The 25,787-nt window shown below is 36.1% G+C and overlaps 1 protein-coding gene across 1 annotated transcript; it reads right to left on the bottom strand.

The window, feature by feature from the left end:
* Positions 1–8,909: 8,909 nt before the first annotated feature.
* LOC123551288 (L-proline trans-4-hydroxylase-like) lies at positions 8,910–23,109 on the bottom strand. Its single transcript, XM_045340105.2, has 10 exons — positions 23,013–23,109; positions 21,059–21,140; positions 20,669–20,747; positions 18,595–18,705; positions 16,933–17,027; positions 12,815–12,905; positions 11,691–11,835; positions 10,127–10,278; positions 9,254–9,386; positions 8,910–8,956 (listed from the first exon to the last, which is right to left on the bottom strand). Exons 1-10 carry the CDS (start codon positions 23,014–23,016, stop codon positions 8,910–8,912), a joined length of 939 nt encoding a protein of 312 aa, XP_045196040.2. The 5' UTR covers positions 23,017–23,109.
* Between the last annotated feature and the right edge of the window lie 2,678 nt (positions 23,110–25,787).

Below are 25,787 nucleotides of genomic sequence, written 5' to 3'. Positions count from 1 at the left end.
AGTTTAATATGTTTTCACATTATTAGTCAATGAAGTTAATTCGTTTTAATGTTTGTATGTCAGGCAAAGTCACCAGTGCAGATGTAACCCCCAAAATGCCAAGAGTAAAGCTTATATCAAGAGTCAAAGGTCATATTTGTGTGAAAAATGACATGAATAGCTTCCTGTTTGAAATATAACAGATATGTTTAAATCATTATAAGTAACTGCTCGTGATTTATTTTAATGTATATATGTCTCACAATGCCAGTAAAAAAGATATCGTCTAAAATCAGACAATTTCAAATGTAATATTAAGGGTCAAAGGTCATTTTCAAGTAAAAGAATGAAAAAAAAAGCTCTTTAACTTTTCTCTTTGTTAACAATATCTTGTCGATATTAGTCCATAATATCAGTTCATTTTAATATGTAAATGTTAGGCGATGTTTGGTATGCACATATAATTTCAAAACATCCAAGTTCAACCATAATATGAAAGGTCAAAGGTCAAAAAGTGAGTAAAATGTTGCAATAATATCGCATATTTGTAATAATTTTTATTGTTTAAAAGTATTTGTTTTGTCATTTCAGTAACTGATCGTTGTTCATTTTACTGTATATACGTCAGACGATGTCTTGGAAGAGAAAGTATGTCAAGGTCAAACCTGGTATTAAAGGTCAGGGGTCATTTTTGTGTAAAAGATGAAAATGTAGCATACTTACTCATTTCTTTGTTTAAAAATAGCTTCTTGTTATAATTCACTTTTAGCAATTTATTTTAATGTATACATTTCAAGCAAGGACAGCTATGTAGGTTTTCCCTAATAAGTCAAAGTCAACTCTTTTATCAAAGGTTAAAGGTCAAATTTGTGTGAAAATTCGCAAAAACAGCATGTTTGTAATGATTTTTCTTTATTGTTTTAGGATATTTTTGTCAACACTAGTAACTGATCATTATTCATTTTAAAGTATATATAACAGATGATATCATTCTTCCTTGATTATGAAAAATTAGTCAAGGTCAACCTGACATTAAAGGTCAAGGGAGAGGGTCTTCAAGAAACTCGCCATTATGTAAAAAGGCTTGAACAAGTTGGGGAGCAAATGAAAAGATCCTACGGTAAGTCTACACAGGCACCGTACGGCCCATATCATAGCACGCATCCACCTCATGGGTAACTGCTTCCAAAACCAGTAAAGATAAACTGGACAAGGTTCAAAATTTAGGCCTGAGGATAAACAACTCCAATAAAAGAAATGGAAAAGACAGCCATTAGAGATCAGACGAGAGTACAAAGCCCTTATGCAGGCAGAGAAGGCAGAGAGACTACCATCACACCCACTCCACTCAAAACTCGAGAGAAGAACCAAGAACAGACTGAAACGACAGAGTCTCAACCATATCGTCAAAGAACTGCAGAAAGGAAAAGCAGCAGCACTAGATGCAGAGGCAGAGCCGCTTGTGTCCGATGAATGGGTTCCTAGACAATCTGCTCCAAAGATCAAATTGGGGGTGCCAGGAGTAGAAGAAAAGGGAAAACAACACCAGGCTCACCAACAATCTCTTACGCTAGAAATGATCAATGACCGCTATCCAGCACACTCTTGGATCCAAGCATATACAGATGGGTCAGTGGGAAAAGCAGTTCAGAATGCTGGGAGTGGTGCCTACATCAAATTTCCAGAACAAAATATAGATAGGAATGGCTTTGACACTAGATGCGGCAGTGAACTGCACCGGTTCTGCAGGTCGCTGGCATTTCCCCACAGCTTGGTCTCATATGGGATGTCTGTGGGCCAAACTTTCTGGCGTACTTCTTCCAGATAGAAACCTCTCTGCAGGATGTGGAATGGTATTTGTTCCTCTGATACGCACTGGCATTTTGGTGTTTTTGCAACACCCCGCTTCTTCATATGTTTTCTCAGGCCTCAGTGTCCAGTGCCCTTACGGAGGATAGTTGTTTGGCTTTCTCTGATTACCTTGTGCAGACCGTTATTATTGGGCAGGTAGCCTCCATCACTTATGTTCTTCTAGTCTGACGCAAATCTATTCTTTAGCAGAATCTGAGATTCTCTGTATGAAGCTTCCTTTGCAAAGTTCGCCCGCAGCTTCATTTTCGGCTATGCCCACATTTCCAGCAGCTGTCTCGTTAAGATGTCTGATGGACCTGCTGAGAGAGCCTGAAGAGCTCACTTGGAGTCTGTTAGGAAAACAATATTTTGTCCCTTTTCTCCTCGCTCATACAGTTGGGGTGTGGCCGAAATGGGGACTTGCGTCTCGGCTCTAAAGTTGGAGAATCTCTTGCCGACTGGATGACAGAGTGTGAGAGAATTTGATGTAGGCACCACTCCCAGCATTCTGAACTGCTTTTTCCACTGATCTATCGGTATATGCTTGGATCCAAGAGTATGCTGGATAGGGTCATTGATCATGTCTAGCGTAAAAAATTGTTGATGAACCTGATGTTGTTTTCCCTTTTCTTCTACTCCTGGCACCTCCAATCTGATCTTTGGAGCACATTGTCTAGGAACCCATTCGCCGGGCACAAGCGGCTCTGCCTCTATGTCCAGTGCTTCTGCTTTTCCTTTCTGCAGTCCTTTGACGATATGGTTGAGACTCTGTCGTTTCAGTCTGTTCTTTGTTCTGCTCTCGAGTTTTAAATAGAGTGGGTGTGATGGTAGTCTCTTTGCCTTCTCTGCCTGCCCAAGGGATTTGTACTCTCGTCTTGTCTCTAATGGCTCAAGGTTGGATGTCTTTTTCATTTCTTTTATTGGAGTTGTTTACATTGCTCAAAGACTTATCCTCAGGCCTGAATTTTGAACGTTTTCCAGTTTATCTTTACTGGTTATGGAAGCAGTTACCCATGAGGTGGATGCTTACTCTGCTATGGGCCGTTCGGTGCCTGTGTAGACTTGCCGTAGGATCTTTTCATTTGCTCCCCAACTTTTTCAAGCCATTTTTCATAATGGCAAGTTTCTTGAAGATGCTCTCCTTTGACCTTTAATGTCAGGTGTGACATTGACTATTTTTTTTATAATTAAGGAAGATTGTTATCACCTGTTATATATACTTTAAAATGTATAATGATCAGGTACTAGTGTTGACAAAAATACCCTAAAACAATAAAGAAAAGTCCTTGCAAAAGTGCTGTTTTTCTGAATTTTCACACAAATTTGACCTTTGACCTTTGACAAAAAGGACTGGCTTCGACTTATTAGGACAAAACCTACATTGCTGACCTTGCTTGACATGTATACATTAAAATAAATTTCTAACTATTTATAACAAAAAGCTATTTTTGAACAAAGTAATGAGTAAGTATGCTACATTTTGATCTTTTACACAAAAATGACACCTGACCTTTAATACCAGGTTTGACCTTGACTTATTTTCTCTTCCATGACATCGTCTAACATATATACAGTAAAATGAACAACGATCAGATACTGAAATGACAAAACAAATACATTTAAACAATAAAAATTATTACAAACAGCTGATATTATTGCAACATTTTACTCACTTTTTGACCTTTGACCTTTCATATTATGGTTGAACTTGAATGTTTTGAAATTATATGTGCATACCAGAGATCGCCTAACATTTATATATTAAAATGAACAGATATCATTGACTAGATCGACAGGATATTGTCAACAAAGAAAAAAGTAAAAGAGCTATTTTTTCATTCTCTTACTTGAAAATGACCTTTGACCTTTAATATTACATTTGAACTTGTCTGACTTTAGACGATATCTTCTTTATTGACATTGTGAGACATATATACATTAAAATAAACCACGAGCAATTACTTATAATGATGAAAACATATCTGTTATATTTCAAACTGGAAGCTATTCGTGCAACTTTTCACACAAATTTGACCTTTGGCCTTTGATATTAGCTTTACTCTTGGCAGTTTTGGGGTTACAGCTGCACTGGTGACTTTGCTTGACATACAAACATTAAAACGAATTAACTTCAGTGACTAATAATGTGAAGACATATTAAACAGATTAAAAAAAGTTAAGATAATAATTTTCACATTTTTGCATGAAAATGAACTTTGACCTTCAATTATCAGGGTTGACTTTGACTTTTTGCAATAAAATTTGCATTTCTGATTTTGGCTGATATATACACGTTACATAAATAAAGATTAGTGACTTATGATAACAAACTATTTTTTAAGAATAAAAATAAATTTCAAATGTGCCAATTTTTGTGATTTTAACATAAATCTGACCTTTGACCTTGAATATCCAGTTTGCCCTTCAGTCCTTTTTGATGAATTTCTTATTGCTGTCATTGTTTGACAATTATACATTTACTGACAATAAGATAGTTACTGTAATAAAACAGTGAAGCAACTTGTAGACGTAAACTTTACCCTACCTCCTAATATTTTTACAAGTGAGTTTTACCTCCCCTATCACAAACATAAGTGAACAAAATATAGATAGGCACGGCTTTGACACTTAAGAAACGGGTTTTCATGGAGGATGTGAAATACTGTTTCCAAAAAAGTATAAACTTCTTTTGGCCTCAGTTGTTGCAATAAAAGTCCGTGAGCTCTCGGACCATTAAGAGACTACTCGAAGGTGTTTTCTTGTCAGTTGTGAATTGTTGTACATTTCTAAGGGCTGTGTCGCACGCTTTGTGAATGAATGTAAGATGAATGAAACGTTTCATGCATTATTTTGCTAATTTTCCTGTTTTTACGTTATAATGTGATAAAAAAAACAAAATATTTTACGTATATTTAACTATTCATTTAAGAAGGCCATGATTGATCAATGACAAATTTTCAGACTTGTTTAATGTTTTCTTTGTTTTTGTTTTAGCTGACAGGTTCACTTTGATATTTTTAATGAATCGATTAATGTAAAGAAGGATGTGTCTTCACCACCTTGAAAGTCTGACACATATACTCAGGGGTCAAACATTTTTTTATTAGCTGACGTTGGTGTTTTGATTATGAGGTATCCATTCTGCTGAGTCTTGGCAAAAATTGTACTTTTTTCTTCTAGATACGTAATTACCTTAAAAAAGATATATGATTGCAAAAATACGCAGATTTAAATGGCAATCTTCAGATCAAATCTGTCAAAAATGAATTAAATATTTTTATAACTTTAATTTTAATTGTACTATAAACATGTATACAGGTGCCATATTTATTATGTTGCAAAACCCCATTTGTAATTGTTAGACTACTATCGCACGTTTTCTATTAAACACTTTTTACAAAATTCAATGTAAATTCGTCTTTTCACAAAATCATCTTATCCCTGGTTACTTTAAATGTTTTCGTACAGTATCATGGTTAGCTAGTAAAGCGTGATGTTTTTTTTTTCAAGTATGAATAAACTAGGTATTTTGCATCTTACATCATGCGTACATGCATAAAATGTGTATTTTCTGTTTTGTGTATCCGGAGGTTGACTACTATACTAAGACCTGAGGGGGAATCTGTTCAAAGGGCCTCCATGTCTTATGATGGTCCCAAAATATAGAATATTTTGTCTCTCATCACTGTAGATAAGTCTCACTTCGAGTATGAAATGCATCCACGTCCATTTGAAAACAATGTCCGGCAAACTAGCCGGAGTACAAAAAAAAAGAAAAAACTAGAATGTGTCTGTAGGACACAGGGTGTGCCCCCCCCCCCCCCCACTGGTACATTTGTCACAAATAAGGGGAAACCATTCAAATGTTTGCAGTCTTAATGGGGTATAGCCTCAAAAAAATTATGAAATGGATTCATTATTCTATACCGTATACTTTTTAAGCTATGAGCATCACAAACAAAAAATCCACTATTTTGGCTATTTCAAGGGCCATAACTCTGTAATAAACGCTAAAATTCTCAAGAAGAATGCCAAGTGTGCAAGGTCACATTATGATAAAGACTCGAGCAAGGTTTCATGAATTTACATTAAATACTTTTTGAGTGCGGCACATAATTAGGTGAAATTGTGCAGTTCTGACTATTTCAGGGGCAATAACTCTGGAAATAGGGGCGGGGCGGGGGGTGGGGGGGGGGGGGGGCGGACCCAGATGAAAAATAGAAGGTGCGCAAGTTCATATCATGATAAAGATTCATGCAAGGTTTCATCAATTTATATCAAATACTTTTTGAGCTAGGCGTGTCACAAGGTGAAAATGTGCATTTTTGACTATTTCAGGGGCCAGATCCCTAGGAAATAGGGGGCGGACCCAGATGAAAAATAGGAGGTGAGCAAGTTCATATTATGATTAAGACTCATGCAAGGTTTCATGAATCTGTATCAAATACTTTTTGAGGTAGGCGTGTCACAAGGTGAAAATGTGCATTTTTGACTATTTCAAGGGCCATAACTCTAAAAATAGGGGGGCGGAGCCAGACAAAAAAATAGGAGTTGCGCAAGTTCATACCATGATACAGACTCATGCAAGGTTTCATCAATTTATATCAAATACGTTTTGAGCTAGGCGTGTCACAAGGTGAAATGTGCATTTTTGACTATTTCAGGGGCCATAATTCTAGAAATAGGGGGCGGACCCAGATGAAAAATAGGAGGTGCGCAAGTTCATATCATTATTAAGACTCATGCAACGTTTCGTGAATCTATATCAAATACTTTTGCACTAGGCGTGTCACAAGGTGAAAATGTGCATTTTTGACTATTTCAGGGGCCACAACTCTAAAATTAGGGGGCATCGCCAGACGAATAATAGAAGGTGAGCAAGTTCATATCATGATAAATACTCATGCAAGGTTTCATTATTTATATCAAATACTTTTTAAGCTAGGCGTGTCACGAAATTTGGACGGACGCACGGAAAGACGGACGGACGCTCGGACAAGAGAACTATATGCCCCCACCACTCATGGGGTGGGGGGGGGGGGGCGGAGACACAAAACACAGTAAAGCTGGTGTAACCATAGGTGTCAGTGTGAATGTAAAACAAGCAAAACTGTCAGATTGATATCTATATAATTTGCAATCAGTAATTATACAGTCAAGAGCTGCCCGTAAGACAGCACGCTCGACTTTTCTCAGTGCTTTACTCTAAATTTGAGCTTTGCCATAAAAACTTTATAAAATTTTAACAAAATACAAAAAAATCTAAGCTAAAAAGGGGTAAGACACTGTAATAATTCAGATCAGAGTTATGGAGGTTGTTAATCCTGGTGTAGACTTTGATAGTAAATAACTATTTTAAGAAACAAGTTAATAGCTTTGATAGCAACAGAGATATTTGACTTTATCAAAAACTTCAACAAAAAAAATCTAAGTTAAAAAGGGGCATAGCTCCATCAAAATTTAAATCAGAGTAATGGGGGTTGTTTCGCCTGGTGTAGACTTTGATAGTAAATAACTATTTTAAGTTTCAAGTCAATAGCTAAAACACACGATAAGCGGAAAACCAAAACGCGAATAGGCGAAATAGCGAGATGTTTTTATCGCGCCAATGAGAAGGACTGTATGCTGATGTTAAAATAACTCTTTTCCCGACCTTTTTTGTTATGTGTTAAAGATGTATGTACTATTGTGTGTATTTTTGAAACAAAAGGAAATGAAATATGATTAACTTAAGACCTCATAACAATGGTGTGCGTATGCGCTACAGGAAGGCGACAAAGCGAAAAGGCAAGATTTTTTCCTTGGCGCGTTTTCGCCTTTTCGTTTTGTCCCGGGCAACAAGGCGACAAAGGAAATAGCGAGATTTTTTGCGCGCCATTTACGGCGCGTTAAACATCTCGCTATTTCGTCTTGTCGTGTTGTGGTTTTTCGCTTGTCGAGTTCTAAATCTCGCCTTTTCGCTCTGGCGCCCGCGACAAATCGAAAAGACGACAACGCGCCAAAACCAGAAATCTCGCCTTTTCGTCCTGGCGCCCGCGACAATGCGAGAGGGCGACAACGCGCCAATACCAACAATCTCGCCTTTTCGCTTTGTAGCGGGAGACAAAGAGAAAAGACTAAATTGGCCAAAATCAGCCACCATATTTCAAATTCTTTTTAAAGGCAATCACAGTTTGCTTTCTTGTAGCATTTCATTTCTTTGACCTGTTGTATACGGCGGCCTCTGTTAACCTTCATCTCTTTAAAGACAATGTCATGATTTAAAGTACCTAATATGGGTAAACTTGTGGTGTTATGAGTTTGAAAGGGCATGTTTGTGAGAAAGAGGACCAACATATTATTTCCTCTAGTGAGGATGGTGACCATTTGCTGAAGATTGAGATTTACTATATTTTCATGAAAGGAAGTGTACAAGTTACGGTACCTACAGTTTTCAATGATGGGTCCATATGGAGCTGTTTCTGGGGATTTTCTGGGTGGCTGACTGAAGTTCACTGAAGGATTTTCATCATCTTCCTTAGGTTTGTAATAGAAAGAGATGTACATATCTCTAATATCTTCGAGGGACAGTTTGGCCCATACAGAATTGTAGTTTGACCTGAGCTGAGCCTGTTCTGAGCTAAAAAGGGAACGAGAAATGGCTATTTAGAGAGTACCACCACATCGGCCCTCCATCCTATCATCTCTAAATATTTAAAAATTAAATGATCATGGAGGAATTCTGAATGTTCTAATTTGAACCGCGCCATGAGAAAACCAACATAGTGCGTTTGCGATCAGCATGGATTCAGACCAGCATGCGCATCCGCGAAGTTTGGTCAGGGTCCATGCTGTTCGCTAACAGTTTCTCTAATTCAAATATGTTTTAAAAGCGAACAGCATGGATCCTGACCAGACTGCGCGTATGCACAGGCTGGTCTGGATCCATGCTGGTCGCAAACGCACTATGTTGGTTTTCACATGGCGCGGCTCATTTCTTCTTTTGAGCCTTAGAGGTAAAGACAATGATGTATGCAAAGTGTTATGACTCCATGTAAGGATGACATGGTATGGAGAAAAACGAGGAGAAAAAACATGTATCATTTAGTTCTATATCCAACCTTACATTTGAATACATTTCCATGTACTATAAGAAAACAGAACATGTACATGTGTTTGTAAGTAATCACGTAGGAAAATCAACACATTTTCAGTAAGTAAAATCAGTAACAATATTTTTGTCGGTGGCATAGCCAGCAACAAGTTGAAAAGAAAAACCCAAACTTAACGAAAGACCACTTTATAAGGCTATATTTCTGTATAAGTAGACAACAGCATTAATTCTACTCATTTCCGGTCTAGTTCAAAACTGTGTATAGTTATAACAAGAAAAAAGTCCAGGCAAATGTTGTCTTCTTCCGGTTTTTTCGTCTTCTAAACTAACCGCTTTCTTTAACGCTTGTGCAATTTTGCGTTTTGTCTGCAAAGTCCTCTGGAATCCTATCTCCACGATACATGAAGTTTCTGCCGGAGAAATCTGTGTAATTTTTGCATTCTATAATTGCTGTGTCCGGTACCTATAAGTTTGAAACAAACTATGATTTAAGAGTAGCTATTGCAAAAAAAAAAAAATGAAAAAGAAAAGTTTCAAAATGTCAGAACTGCAATTGGGACCATCGTATTCGATCTCAAAGTCGGGCAATGTTGGGCCATGTTAGTTCATATGATACAGAACCAGCAGCTGTGTCGCAGTTTCCCGTTCTAATTGATTTATTTCCTCTGACCACGCTCACGGTCGTGTTCGACTCCGAACTGCAGAAATCTGGAATATTCTCTGCAATAACGAATTACATCCCCGCAAAACAAGTGGGTAAGGATTGCAATGAATCACTCAAGTGAATTTTATAGAGAAGCCAGTGTACAAACGAATGCATAGAATCTGACACCGTCCGAATCATTTGTGTGATCTTAATTTTGATTTTTCACCAATATACACAGAGAAGCCCTGGTGGCTAGGCTTTTTGATAAAGAGCGGTGGCTTGAACAATTTCAGACTGTTAGAATATAGTTGAAAAGAAGTTAGGCTATGCCGACTTAGAGCCAAGCTGATTTTAAAATCTTTGGTAAAACGTCACTCAATGAAAATTCGTAGAGAATTATTTTAAAATTGATGTAGCAGGTAACCTGTACAGTAACGTACAAAAATGAGTCAAAAACTTGATATGAATGCTACTCCTTGATCAGAGTTGCATGTGCATTGCGTGCTGGCCCGGTTCTGCAGTGATCACGTTCAACTTACCCAGTAATACAACTTTACCTTTTTAATTTTTTTATGATCCACATAAGTACTGGAATTCACCGGCCTGTTATTTTCCTCATTAAAGGAGGCATTGATAGCTAAACGTCTTTTCTTGCTGTTGTTATGTCCACTTTTGTGCAGCAGGTTACAGTGAAAGAATATGGCATCGCCTGGAGATATATTAATCGGGGTCATCGCAAGCCCGTTGTCTGTATTTTTCCTTTGCAAGGTATGTGTTGTTTGGAATACCTCGCATGATACTGTAGAAGGATCGATCCCGACGCTGCAAAAGGCGTAGATCTGATGATTACGGTTCTTTGGTTGATACATGACCCAGACTACTTTGATGCATCATCAAAGTAGTCTCCAATTATGTCTATCGAAGGGTTCAGAAGTACCATTTCTATTTAGAGTAACCTTAAAGTTGATCAGATACCACTCAAAATAGAAATACTAAAAGTCCTTTTGAACAGACTTTAAATCGAGGTGATACAGTGTAGAGTCTTTACGCATTGTACGTTGAAGAAGTGGAAAAGTTTCTGTATTTTGCACTCATTTTAATGTTAAAACAATGTTATAGCAATATACTGCATCCAGTGAGAGACTTGTATGCAAAATTTAAACAACTTTTACCTGCCGTTTTTCATAAATTTTGCATAATTCATGATATTTCCTCAAACTCAAGTAGAGTCAAAGTGATGGCCACCGTCCTATTAAACCATTAATTTTGATAAAAGAAATATCAAACTATTGGTAAACAATTATAGAACACAAAATAAAACAGTTAGATCTACTGTTAATATTTTTTCTAGGGTTCCTCAAGTAAAAGGATTTAATGAGACAGAAGTCTACCTTCAACATTGAAAAATTAAGGTCGAGTCCTGTGGGACTGCTTTAAACTTTGCTCACTTCATTCAAAAATAGCCTTGGGGCAGAAGTAAAACCTACCTACATTTCTTCCACAATATGTAATTTAAAGAGTAAAGGCAAAATAGATAACTTTTATTGCATGTAACTCAGTATTTTAAAGATGTCTAACTCTGTCCCCTTCTGTTTCAGAGATAAATTCACTTTGAACAGCAAGAAATATCACTTGTCAAATAAAAAAAAAATCATTTTTTTTTTGACAATAAATCAATAGTAAGTCTTGAAAAAAGTAAAAACTTACTAGGAAAAAAAAGGAATATAAAGAAACAAATTTGGTCACAGTGGGGCTTGAACCTATGTCCCCTGAAAAATTAAGTCAAAGTAGGTTTATTGTAGGGATTGAATTCTCTTCAAAAGGAGGTACCATACCTTAAAAATTGGAAAGTCGAAAAATATACAGTGTTTACAATCTACGTTTATATAGTAAGTTATACAAACCCATACTTTCATGTGGAGTGCTGTATTTTTGGCTGCGTGATTTGATTTTGACATTTTTCGTACTTCTGAAAATACGCTAGAAAAGTTTGGTCCATGTCTGTTTTTCATCAAAATTATTTTTAACTATGTACAGCTGATATTTCAGCGCATAAGAGTAAAAATGATTAATTGTTCCTTAATATCACGGCATATTTTGTGCAGTGGTGACGCTGTATACCTGGATTGAGATCAATGTGAACAAGATCATAGCTTTTCTTCAGCAGTTCGACACGTTCAGCTTCTGGACCATGCACTACACGTTCAGCTTCCGGACCATGCAACTGATGATCAATTCTGCCACATTTATGAGACCCTCTTAATACCTGCAAAGAACATAATGTCAGGATCCATGTTGTTTGCTAACAGATTCTTTAATTGCAATAGGCTTTGAAAGCGAATAGCATGGATTCTAACCAGACTGCGCAGATGCGCAGGCTGGTCTGAATTCATGCTGGTCGCAAACGCACTATGTTGGTTTTCTCATGGTGCGACTCATAGTTGTTTGGGTTTAGTGCTTGTTTTCAACAACATTTAAGTAGTTATTAAATCCGCAATTTGAATGCAGGTGAATGGGCAGAATCTCTCGGATTCTACATATAGATTACCCATTTGGTGAGCGCCGAGAAAACGTCATACAGGGGGAAATCAGTGCCCATGCCATGCTTGCAATAAATACCCAGGAAAAGGTTTAACAGAATATGACCGATATTTACAAAATCAATACTGTTGTCTGTAATGAAAATATGTTTATTTTTGAAGCGGACAGTTATTAAAAAATGAAATCAGATAGTATTACTTTGTTCTTGATTGTTTTGCTTCGATCTTCGTATATATTTCCTTACATAATACATGTACAATATGGCTTGCCAGTCAGTATTTTATATAATGGCATTTTTGAGAAATGGTTTAGGTCATGGACCTAACCTATGTTTGTATAATAGTGAGACATACTTGTGTTGTACATGTATTATAACGTATTATAATCATTAATGTTGTTCATAAAACCCGTTGATATCCTACAGATAAATATCTTTCTTGAAATCATACTTACAGGTAACAAATGGCTGTATGGCACATATCTATGTGCACGTGTCTTACCGTGTAACAAATGATAATACAAATGCATTTAAACTAACATGGTCAAGCGTGCGTTGTGACTGTTAAGAATATTCCGCTGTTTAAATATTTTAAGAGTATCAAAATGGAGTGGCTGTATATAGTTTTATCAAAGGCCATGCACTTTTAAGATTGTAAATATATTCATAAAGAGGTGTAAACTAAATCAGTCAAGAACAGCGTTACCATCAGGCCGCCATTTTCCTGTGTACATTCGTCAATGGCAACAAACACCGCTATCATGTCAGGTCGTAAACAAGTATCATGATACCAATACCTGCAAAGGTAAATTTCACTTTTCTGTGAGTTTTTGTGTTACAATTAAGATTAAGTTTGTATTTAAGACCTAAAATAATTACTGCACTTTAGAAATATTTGTAGAAATACAAAAATATGGTAATATCTAGTTTGCAATTTGATGAGGTTCTTATAACTCTATGTCGAATTCTTTTAAGACTTTAATGCTACTTTTGTGCGTTTGGGTGGGCGGGTATAAACCACATTTGGACTTGTTTTGAATGATTTATGATCGCTTGCTTCAAAATTAGGTGGTTTGACTTCCGTGAGTATCAACAAAATAGAATATATGCAAGGATACCAGTTGTGCGAGGTTGGCTATAAGATCGACAGGAGGTAGATTGCTGTTCAATGTCGACTCAGGTCTGCAATCGCAGATCATCATTTAAGGTTTCGATGGAGGCCTTGAGAAACAAAAATCAAACAGCACCAAATCATAGAAAGAAAGAGTTGTTGGACATGAAAATTGAACAGCATGTAAAACATGTATATTACTTTACGAAACAAGTGTCAGTATACTGATATAAACATTGAATTCCGGAAAAGAGCTGCCCAAAGGGGCTCCACTTCCGGACAGTTAAACGCCTTTAAAAACTCACCATTTTCAAAGAACTGTTACACGTGTTTGTTTTGATGCATTTGCAATAGCGTGCGAGTGGTGAAATTTCACGTAACAAGGTGGAACATAGTTTTCAGCAATTGTTTATCTTTTTTTCTTTACAAATGGCATTCATTTTCAAAGGGAGACAACTTTTTCTCAAAGATTACTTAAAATAATCGGAAAAAGTTGTTTCCCTTTGAAAATGAATGCCATTTGTACTTAAAATAATCGGGAACAGTTGTCTCCCTTTGAAAATGAATGCCATTTGTAAAGAAATAAAGATAAACAATTGCTGAAAACTGTGTTCCACCTTGTTATGCGAAATTTCACCACTCGCACGCTATTGTAAATGCATCAAAACGAACATGTGTAACTGTTCTTTGAAAATGGTGAGTTTTTAAAGGCGTTTAACTGTCCGGAAGTGGAGCCCCTTTAGGCAGCCCTTTTCCGGAATTCAATGTTTATATCAGTATACTGACACTTGTTTCGTAAAGTAATATACATGTTTTACATGCTGTTCAATTTTCATGTCAAACAACTTTTCCTTTCTATGATTTGGTGTTGTTTGATTTTTGTTTCTCAAGGCCTCCATCGAAACCTTAAATTAAGTCTAAGTCGTAGATCGACATTCGACGTCCAGCTAATACATCAACATTCACTGCCAATCTGACTAAAGTACTTGATCTTCTAAACGAAGATCTGAGAACGACCCATTCACATTCGTCTTCTGTATATTTTGGATTTCCAATATTGCTATTTTTATTTTCGCAAATCTATTTTTATTTGACAACTTGTTCGAATGTCAAAGAGTAAGAAAAATTTGCAGTCAATCTAGGGCTCGAACCCGGGACCTCTCGCTTACAGAGCAAGTTCCCTACCGACTGAGCTAACCCTCTATCTGACATCTTTCGACACAAAAATTGTAGATATTAAAAACAAAGGCTTTTTAAAGCTTGCAGAATGTTGTAAGTTACCTTTTGAATGGCTTGCGGAAGGGTCGTCAGAACGAGGCCATCAATAGCTCGTTGTCAGATCCTAAGCGTAGCGTAATAGGAGATGTACTTTAGTCAGATTGCATTCACTGCAAACCTTTGTCTGCAATCGTAGATCAACTTTAACATATTTCTAGGTCGTAAATCTACATTTGTAACTGTCTATATCGTAGCTCGAAATTGTTGAGGTTGTACACCGATATTTAATGTAGGATCAGGTTTGCAATCGTAGCTTAACATTAAAAAAAGTCTAGGTCGTAGATCGACATTCGGCAATGTTCAGATCCTTGATCAACATTCACTGCAGTCCTAGTTCTGCAATTCTAGATCAACTTTCAAAAACGCCTAGGTCGTAGACAGACATGCGTATCAGTCCACGTTATAGATCAACATTTGAAAATGTCTAGGTCGTAGTTTTACATTCGAAAAAGTCCACGTCGTTATCTAAAATTCGAAAACGTCCAAGTCGTACATCGACATTTGAAAAATTCGATTTTCATAAAGGCCCAGGTTGTTGATCAACATACAAAAAAGGTCTAGGGTCGAAGATCGACATTCGAAAATGCTCGGCTTGTATATCGGCATTCGAAAAAGCGCAGGTCGAAGATCGATGTTCAAAAAAGTCCCTGTGAAAGACAGACATTAAAAAAGTAAAGGTCGTAGATCGCCATTCAAAAAAGTCTAGATCCTAGACAAAGATTGTCATCCGATGAAAATACAGTTCCTAATTTTCGTTCGAACATCCTTAAATCCAGGAAAATGTCGTACGGTGATGTTAGTTCAATCTTATCTTTACCGTCATGAAAGTTATTTTTAGCCATAAATAAATGTATTTGCCTTTGTCTTGTTTTCAAACAAAATCATATCGATATATCTTTCCTTCGAAATGGGTCAGTATACATGTAGTAGACAAGCGAATATTTCCGGTATTGTCATGTCCGGTTATTGTTTCTTGTGTAATGTCTCGTTTCTGAATATTATAAAGTATAACATAACAACTTCAAAATGCAGGCCTACCTTGTGCTCTCAGCTCTTCCTACACTTTTATCAGATTCATCCGATGCAATTAAAACTTGGTATATAACAATCAAAATTACGTTTCGATGTCGAGGCGAGTTTTACTTTCGGTACGATTGTCTTGCGTTATTCCCCTTTTTGTTAACCATACCACAGCTACATTATTACCTAGTGTAATATTTTTACCTAGTGTAATGTTTCCATATATTAAAATGAAATGAAACGTGGTATGTATCATCATCATTAACATCAGGAGGACACTTGCATGTTGTAAGAACTTTTCTGTCCGATTATGTTTTGGCTAAGCCCCCTTTTTGTGTTTTACAATATTTACACTTCTATCAAACTTTTAAAGGTATGCGTCATACAATGTCCATATTACTCTTGTTTATTAGAAATTTAGTCCTCCTTACATTTGAATTACTTTCTTTTCATTAACCAACAATATAGTCACATCTTTTGTACTCTGTACAATCATTTCATTACAAAATAAGTACACCAAAATAGGAACAAAAAATCCAATAGCAAAGGATACTCCAAAACTGCAGCCTCTCAAAATCGCAGTGTAGCGAATGATGTTAATAATGACTGACTGAGTAAAGCAGTTGTATAAAAATAATACCTGAAAAGTTTAAACAGGAGAATGGTGTGCAGAAATCTTCAATCTCTACTGCCAGCATGCTTCAGCGTTACATGACAAAGTAAATAAATTTTAGGTGAATTCTTTACACACGTAAATGTTATGGAGATCCACCATAAGAAAGAAGCCATCTAAATGGGGTTATGGTTTTAACCGGAGTATGTGCGTTTTGATGACAACTAAACATTAAATCTATTTCATGCAAGTATATAAGCAAATCTGCGACAAGTGGTGCAAACTCATAAACTTTAGGTCGGTCGTTCTGAAAGATGTTAGTCTGTGCTTTTCTGTTATTATTATTTTATGAGAATCTATAGAAACTACTATTTTGACAATTATGAGGAATAATCAATAAACTGGCCAAAATATAATCACGACCTCTTCTTATTATTTTTGTTAGTAGTATTGAATATTTGATAATCAATAAAGTTACATTACAGTTGCTAAAATGATTGTTCGTTTTTCACTCAGTTGTTGTAACGCAGTATACACTCTTATCTCAGGAATAACTCTTTTTTTTTAAAATGCAATTACTAACATTTAGTCAGTGATAGCCTTTGAATAGGCAAGAGACTGCTTCTATCTGGAAATATCAAATCCGAAAATGAACTTGTAAATGATTTTTGTATCTATCTATTTTGTAATAATCAAACACGAACCTGTATTAGTTACGTTAGTAGAATAAAAACAATTAAAGTTACATTTTGTAAGTGACTAAGACAAGATTATGAAGACAAAATCAATCTAACTTAATTACCCGTAGTCTTGGTGCCAAAGGACACTCCCTCCATGTATAGGTTCCTTCAGAAGACATTTACCATGGAAAAGGTATAACTCCTCCACTCCTAGTAACTAATATATAAATATATGTGACATTTTAATAAAAAAATTGCATGTAAGGTTGCAATAGTATGTTTAAACCATTTTAAATTCAAATGAAGCTAAGAAACACTTTCAGATGATATAGAAATTAACCATTGCTTTAGAAATGTATGTAATATTTATTGATCAACCCCTACGTTTAGTTATTGTACAGAAAACTGCTTCAGCTATTTGAGCCGTGCCATGAGAAAACCAACATAGTGGGTTTGCGACCAGCATGGATCCAGACCAGCCTGCGCATCCGCGCAGTCTGGTCAGGATCCATGCTGTTCGCTTTTAAAGCCTACTGTAATTAGAGAAACCGTTAACGAACAGCATGGATCCTGACCAGACTGCGCGGACGCGCAGGCTGGTCTGGATCCATGCTGGTCGCAAACCCACTATGTTGGTTTTCTCATGGCGCGGTTCATTTATTCTTCGTTACAGTCACTTATGAAAATTAAACAACCTGGCCTATTGTACGAGTATCTCGCAAGGCGGACAAGACAGCCCTTAGATGTTAACCCGAGTTACCATGCATCTTGACCTAGATATCATAAAAAAATCTTACCCAGTTTCGTGCTGCCTATTTTTTGTATTCTAGATGATAAAATTTCGAACCTGGACTAAATTTCATTTATTTGACACATACTTGGTTCAATTCCATGTAGTTCAGGTAGAAAATGGGGACTCTAATGTGTAAAAAAGGAGCTTCTATATTCTTCTCAATGACCTATTTTTAAACCCATAGTGACCTGATTTCAAACTTGGCCTAGATATTAAAGCACACTTTGAAATGTGGCCTTCAGTGTGTTGTCTAGAATTTTCTATGATTTTGCCCAGTGATTTAAAGATTGACTTCGATTCCATCAAGATATACATCTAAGCATTTCGCATGAAGATGGGATAAACATGTAGTATCTGTAATGTTTAACGGGTCTTAAACCATTTAACGTAGTAACCTAGTTTCTTATTAAGACTGGATTTTACAAACACAAACATTCGGGCCTTGTTCCATTAATAACGAATAGAAGATGTGGTCCCTAGATTGTTTAAAGGGTGTAATTTGGCCTAAAGACCTAGTTTTTGACTCCAAATGACCCAGTTTTAAAGTTGCCGAAAGGTTTTCTGCAGATCAAGTAGTTAAGAGCGGTGTATTCAGCGACCTACATTTTAACACTATAAATACCATTATCGGTGACATCAAAGATACTATCAAAGCAACTATTGTGACCAAGTTTTATAAAGATTAAGAATAAATTGTGACCTCTAGAGTCAACAAGACAATTGCAGACGAAAGACGACGAATGATTGGCAATAGATGCCGAATCATCTATTTAATATGCTAATATTTCAGGTGAATGAAAATGCGGTATTTCAGAGCATTTCTTTATCTGTTTTAATTTGTTATCTTATTATAAAATAGATGACATAGATATGTTTAAATGATCAAATTGTATATCATGAATTTAGATTGCGTTTAATAGCATATACATCATAAAGCAGTTCATAATTGGGCGGATAAGAAACGGGCGAAATTTATTCAAAACTGATAAACCTTTTCTGCTGTTGTTACAAGTTTTTCGCTCCTCGCCATCATGCCAGTGACGTCATCACCAGGATTTTGCCATAATATAATAATTGTGGGGCGATCAGTATCGTCCGAGACCTGTAAAAGATATTACACTTGGAACCAGTAAGGCATACCAGGCATCTAACTCACCACCGCCCACCATCTCCACGACAAAGGACAAAGTTCACTTACGCTTTATTTGGCCTACACAATCTGGAAAATTTTCAAATTTATTATGATTAGAAAAAATATACATTGTGTGCTACCAGAATGTTTATGTACTATAATGAATTTAGTATCTTATAAACAAAATTGTGTTCAAAACGTGTCACTTAATATTGCTAAAATCGCAGAATTTTAAGAAAATGAGCCTTGTTTACCATATTTAGGTCACATGGGAATGTTTTTAATAGTGAGCACACTCAAGGACCACAAAAATACTTTGACCGTTGGTCCAGCATCTCTCACAGAATCTATGGTCATTTTTGGCTGCGGGTTTATCCCGCTACCAAAGTTAAAGTGTATTTCTGACAATCATAGCATCTTTATTTGATTCCAGATCACATCCGAAGGATGTTCATTTGCTACACAAAATAGTCCCATTCATGAACAATGCGGATGAATTATCAATGAACAAGCAGTTCTTATTCAACCTTTATCCACTAGCACTGACCATTTAGATTATATAAGATCTATCAATGATAAGGCATACCAGCCCATGGTTACATCACAAGCTGGGTCAGGCAGAGTTCATCTTAGGTATGGGGCACATTAAATTTGTATTTGTTTCTCATTCATGTATATTCATAGACTGGCATTTAAACAGAAAATAAATTTACCAACAACCCGCAACCATCAGACATTTCAAGGCTTTGATTTATTGTGGTTGACAGCTGTGCTCAGTGAAAATTTCAGAATTGTTTAAAAGTTCGGTTAAAAACTGAGGGTTTCCCATTCCAATAAAGTTAAAAGTATTTGTATTTAAGTCAGATATTTTCTTTGATGGTGAATGAATTGTAAATTATTTCGTGCAGTTTGATAAAACAATAAAAAAAACTTGTTCAAATTAATAAAACTTGTTCTTTACACCATTTAGAGACTTTCACTTTGGGCCAATCTTGGGCAAAAGTGAACCTTCTCCTTTTCAATACTACCTGAGAAAATACCGTGGGACTTTATGTCTTTGACCAGATATGTTGATATATTAAAATTTAATTTTGTAACATTCTAATAAAAACTCATTGGTATACAAATTATCTTATCAACATAAGAAATACTGCGAATTCACGGCCTTTGTCTCAGCTCCATTTTATACCATATATATTCTTTTATCACCAAACCTGTCTACTATATGATAGACTTATTGCCTAAATGGTTGCCATCTCCTGCAATGTACGGTTACTATGGAAACAGAGAAATCATGTATAGTTCAAAAGACATGTTTAATTACACAGTTGATCCTACCAAACAAACCAAACAATTTGGTACCTATAAAATTTGACTAGGAGGGATGCATATCAGATTACATTAATGACTAGTCCCTAACACAAAGTACTACTTTGGAGAGAGGATGGAAATGTGTTTTTCTCAACAGGTCAATGAATAGCTGATAAAACGTTACCGCATTGCTTTAGCCATAAACGTCGTCTACGTTCTCGTAAAAATTTAAAGACGTCCAATATTTGAACGTTACCAAGTAAATGGCCACATTATTTTCGCAACAGGTACCTACATTTTTGGTCAAAAGGCAGCCAATTAAACGATCATGCTGCGTTAACCAAACTATTTCACGTAAGTCCGAAGACAGCAATTTACATGTCGCACTGTGTTAACCGTTGACGTTTTCAATTTCAAATAAGGTTCAGACTACTGAACACAGCAATTCAACGACAGTGTTAGCGGCATAGATGCACAGTATTTCACTCTAGACAGCAATATAATATTCTGTTTCAGCCAAGGACGCTTTCAGAAGACGATAAACATCGTTTTGGCCATAAACGCTTATTGTTTCACGGAAGTCCAAAGGCAACTCGATAGAGTCAGCCAGTTATGCCTATACCTTATACCCATGTTTCAGCAATCCGCCTTCGAATATAGTTTCCTCAATCTTCTTTACTTCATCTGCACACAACAAGTTCCTAAAATGAATGTTACCTTGGTTACATCGACGAATAAATCGCTTAACATGGGTGTAATGTATATGTAAATATTACTGACTGATTCAAATTCCAATTCTTATAATTTACAATACATGTGTCATCTATTCAAGGAAAACATATTTGCTAGGTGTGAAAAATTTATAGCTCACCTGTGTAAAATTGAACCAAGAAAATGTTTCAAAAACCCGACTTAATCATTACAAAGGAAAAAGTGTTTTGTACATATACAAAGTTATTTTAACGCAGCTATATACAGCTGAAAAGCAAAATATAGTAAAATATGGTCTTACCGAATAACGACATATCCGTTGTCGTCAAAGTCTGTCTTCATTCTTTCTGATACGCAGAACTTTCCAAACTCGTATGTGTAGCCTTGAAATAAAGGTTTTAAAGTGACGCAGAACTTTCCAAACTCGTATGTGTAGCCTTGAAATAAAGGTTTTAAAGTGGCTAAAATTCATCACAGACACTTGAGGTGTGGAACACTTAACCCCACTTCCTCACCCCTAACTACTACGCATATGAATGGCCTTTTTTTGTTTCCCAGCGAAGACACTATTTATACAACAAAAGCAAAAGTTGTGTAACATCCCTCATTGGCAGTGAGAAATGATCGTTTTTTTACTACCTCAGATAAGTTTTCCCTCAGTCTGCACTGGGGTATGAAATGATGATGAAAAGGGTTATACAGGTGCGTAGTAGTTGGGACTGTGTGTGGGAGCAAGTGTTCCACACCCTATGTGTCTGTGAAAATCACACTCTGGTGCTTGTGTGTGTTTTTTAATAAATTGTCCAAAGATAAAACACAGCGACAGTTCCATATATTCACATGAAATACGATGATTGATTAGCGTCTTGTCTTAAACAGTACAGTAACTTTTGAGTTTTCTATAGCTTTCAATTGAAGACTGGAGTAGGGTTGTTTTACGAAACAACAGTTTAAGATAGATTGCATACATTAATCTTTCCTGGAAAAATCATCTGATTGATACATTTAAAGCCTCAGAACAAATTTGCAGATGCACGCTAAGATAGATACCCGCGCTTATCCTGCAATCTGTCAGATCCGGGATGCTCGCAGTGCCAAAAGACGCACCTCTATCAAAAGTCACAATTTTGCCATTTAGAAGATCGTATTTCGTATTTAGACATTTCATGTCTTTATCTTTATTTCCCAGAATTAGGCAAAACTTACTGGAAATGTCAAATAGAACATGAAAAGGGACGTTTAATAACCGGATCTGACATCCCTGCCACCAGAGTTCAGGGGCTATTGGCCAAATGAAAATTCGATGAAAAGAACAATTCAACCTCTTCGGCGGAAGTTTCTTCCACCTATTCCACAATCTTTAGATGGTATACAATTGAAGTCAGTATATTATACATATTATACGCTAAATGCGTGCGGACATGCAATAATTTGCGTATATTTGCGGGGCGCTCCAATTGATAATCACTTCCGGACATGCGCAGAAGACCGCTCCAGGTCTGCAATTAGTAACATCGTTTTGTTTCTACTTTCATTTTAACTCATTCTTTGCCGACAGGTAATTTCGACAAATTTTCGAAAAGTTTTCGGCGAAATTGGACACTAATACCATTTCTATCAAATGTCCATTCTATCACTTATCGTATTCGATCACATGTCCATTCTACCAATTGTCTTATTCTATCATCTGTCTTTCGACGTAATGTCGTCCACCGACTGTGGTATGGCGATTTTAGCTTAAAGTTTATGTTAGTGTAGGCTAAGGCTTTGGTGCATTCAAATATAGTGAAGCCTTCTGGGTATTCAATCCGTTGTAAGCCTGTCAGGCATATAACTTCAGTTTGTCTTTTTTTCTTCTGTTTTTATTTTTTTTGCATATTAATTTTGTCTATTTTGGCATTTCAGTGTGACCTATTTTGTCGTTTCACTTTAGGAGTTCCTTATTTAATTGGGTCCTTTAACGGTCTTCTTTACGGCAGCACTGTTACAGTCAAATATCTGGAGACTATTTGGCATGATGAGTGCAGGAATCAAGTCGAACAGTATCCCGACCGGGAGTATGAGGTTAGAATGTTGTCACATAATATTATCATGTAAGTTAATGAAAATAACCAACACAATTACAGGTATCTGAAATTGGTCTATAGAAAGTCCCATAGTTGACGATATCAATATAATTGCCAACTGTATCATCTTATAACTGCGACAGTTAATACAAAGTTAATTAATAAAAAAAATTAAAGTATTAAACTTACTCATATTTCTGCTTATGGTAATGTCCAGATACTAGTACACAATGACAAGATGCAATGCTGTTGCGAGTTTACAGAGCTACAACCAGTGAATATGTTAAGCGAAAAAATACTAATTGAAAATGCACTGTGAAGTGTTGACCGACTGTCCTTTGATCTTTACGTGATAAAAATATGCAAGGGCGCATGACAAAACAATAATAGTTAAGGACCCATAAAGCATTACTAGTATGTAACCGACCTGTTACTCAGTTTAGTGGTATTGAAAAAATCGTAGTCGTAATTGCATTTAAGGGCTTTCGTAGGAATGTAATTGACTGGAAAGTATATCATTTAATCCATAGAAAGTGTAAACGAGCAAGGTATTATGTCTTCCAAAATCTTTGGGGCGGGGGTAACATTTTGTTTGGTGTGGTCGTCTTTCTATCCGTCCGTACCTCTGTCTGTTGTCTGTCTTTTCGTCCTTTTGTGCGTAACAAAATCGTGTCCGCTATGCCCGTTTTACGTTCTTGAAAAGGATTTTTCAAATAAATTTGGACAATTGTTTGGTTTAATTAGGCAATGTGCAAAACGAAACTTTCATTCAGGTTGGTTTAAGGTCAAAGTCGAACGACGAGATTAAGGCGTACTTGATCTATCATTTTATTTCTATGAGAATTGTCCAATATTTTAGCACACACATTTGCAATAATATGACGACGTGCAGACTGTTTGCAATAATGAGGCAGTTTTGAAGATAAATGTTGTTAGAATAGATCAAAGGTCAAACTAGCAGTATTTCTTGTTCTTTTTTGTACCTTTTGGAGTTAATTTTCGGGGTAAGGTCATAGGTCAAAATAACAATGACCTTGACACAAAAATCGGTTTCCTATCGATAACTGAAGAACGCTTTGGTCTACTGTCGCCGATCTTCAAATGATGATTGCGCATTGGTCAGTAGATGTAGACTGCTACTGTTTATATTTTTGTCAGTAGGTCAAAGGTCAAGGTAACGGTGACCTAGAACTAAAACCAGTTTCTAAATGCTTAACCATACAGTCGTCGAACTTCGTAGGATGATTGCCTATGGTAGATGACGGGTAAGAAGAGCAAAGGTCAAGGTCACAGTGACCTACAGACTCAAACGGTTATTAAGTAAAGAACGACTTAGCCTATAGCCTTCTAACTTCAAAGAATGATTACCCGTGGTCAGTAAATGCCCCTATCATTTTAGGTCAGATGGTCAAAGATCAAGGTCACAAGGACCTTGAGACTGAAAACGGTTTTGATTGATAACTACAGAACACCTTAATCTACAGTCGTCAACTTTCATAGGATGATTGTCTGTGGTCGGTGGATAACATTTGTTTGCGAAAGGAGCCATGGTCAGCTTTTAACAAGAATTTGCAAGAATTCTCTCCCTTCATTGCTGACTGTGTGAAAGCAATTCTCTTCAAACTGGACTGCCTCCCTTACATTAGCTAAAGTCGTGTCATTCATTACCTAAGTCAATAATTTAATTCTTTGTTATGGATTTTGCATTGATCTAATATTTTGCTTTAAGTAACCGTAATACACGGAAAATAAGGTCGCATGTTACTCCATAGAGAGCAACAAAATATGTAGCCAGTTTTTGATATAAATCATGTTTTATAGATTCATATAGAAGTTTTATTCATGCAAAGATATAAAACGTTTCTGTAAAAAAAAACCCACAACATTATGTTGGCTTCTGATATTGCGAAATTCGTGTTGTCATGTAACAGAAAATGAAAACATTTAAATAAATTTCTTTTCTTTTGAAACTTTGAATCCCGCCAAACATTAAAATCTGAGAATTATTTCATAAACGAGCTTTCCCACAAACACATGCATACATAATAGTTTTCCTCGAGAAAAACGAAACTTTTGTGATGATACATGTATTCCCATTTTGACTGATTTTTCTTGTCTATATAACGGTACTTTTGTTTAACTTTCATGCCTAGATGTTTACTCTAAAACATGATAAAATAAAGTAATAAACTAAGCAATACTGTATTTGACAGGCAATGGGGAAGAAAAACCCGAGTAATTTGACAAATTTAAAAAAAAACATACATGTTACTAAAACACGAACACACATGTTTTATTAACTGGTCGTGATCCAAGGTTTTCCACAGAAATCAAAGACAGAAAGAATCTATTGTATTATGAATCAAGTTTCTGATTTTTTTTTTCTGATCAGCATTGGTGTATGTGTATCATATAGATCCTAACTCATTTTGTTAAATAATTAGCTCTGATTCATCCTGTCTCCTTATTTATAGTGTCTAAGTTACTTGATTATACATAAATCAAATATGCCATTCAGATATGTGTTTGTACATACTATACAATTTATCATTAAATCAAATTGATCGCGTAAACTAAAGTCGTTAGCTGTAAAGGTGCCTGTTTTTCATGCTTTCCACGAACAAAACCGTGACAAAAAATGTAGGTCGTACTAAAGAGATAATCCTGCTGTGCGAGCAAACTCATGAAAAGCGTGTCAATTTTTGTAAGCTTGGATTTCATTTCTAAAATAGGCATGATATTGCGTGTCTGTTAATTTCACCCTTTCTTTGAACATCAAAGAAACTATGCTGTGTCTTTTGTTTAAAGCCCTGCTCCCGTCAAACATTTTAACCTTGAATTGTCACTGAAAAAGCAAGTAAACCATGACTATGAACAGTAACGCCTGTCAAAATAGAGTCTATTTTATATAAAATTCTATATGAAATATCTGTGGTTTTGCGTGCTAAAGTGTGGCACGTGGCC

The sequence above is a fragment of the Mercenaria mercenaria genome, chromosome 4 (assembly GCF_021730395.1).
Source record: "Mercenaria mercenaria strain notata chromosome 4, MADL_Memer_1, whole genome shotgun sequence".
In the NCBI taxonomy this organism is placed as follows: Eukaryota; Metazoa; Mollusca; class Bivalvia; order Venerida; family Veneridae; genus Mercenaria; species Mercenaria mercenaria.
This window is presented reverse-complemented; position numbering and strand designations above follow the sequence as displayed.

Excerpts from the sequence above, each read along its gene's own strand:
- LOC123551288 (XM_045340105.2), bottom strand. Across the intron at positions 20,748-21,058 it reads AACGGATATGTCGTTATTCG|GAACTTGTTGTGTGCAGATG; the intron begins GTAAGACCATAT and ends CATTCATTTTAG. Across the intron at positions 17,028-18,594 it reads TTGTAACAACAGCAGAAAAG|TTACTAGGAGTGGAGGAGTT; the intron begins GTTTATCAGTTT and ends TTTATATATTAG.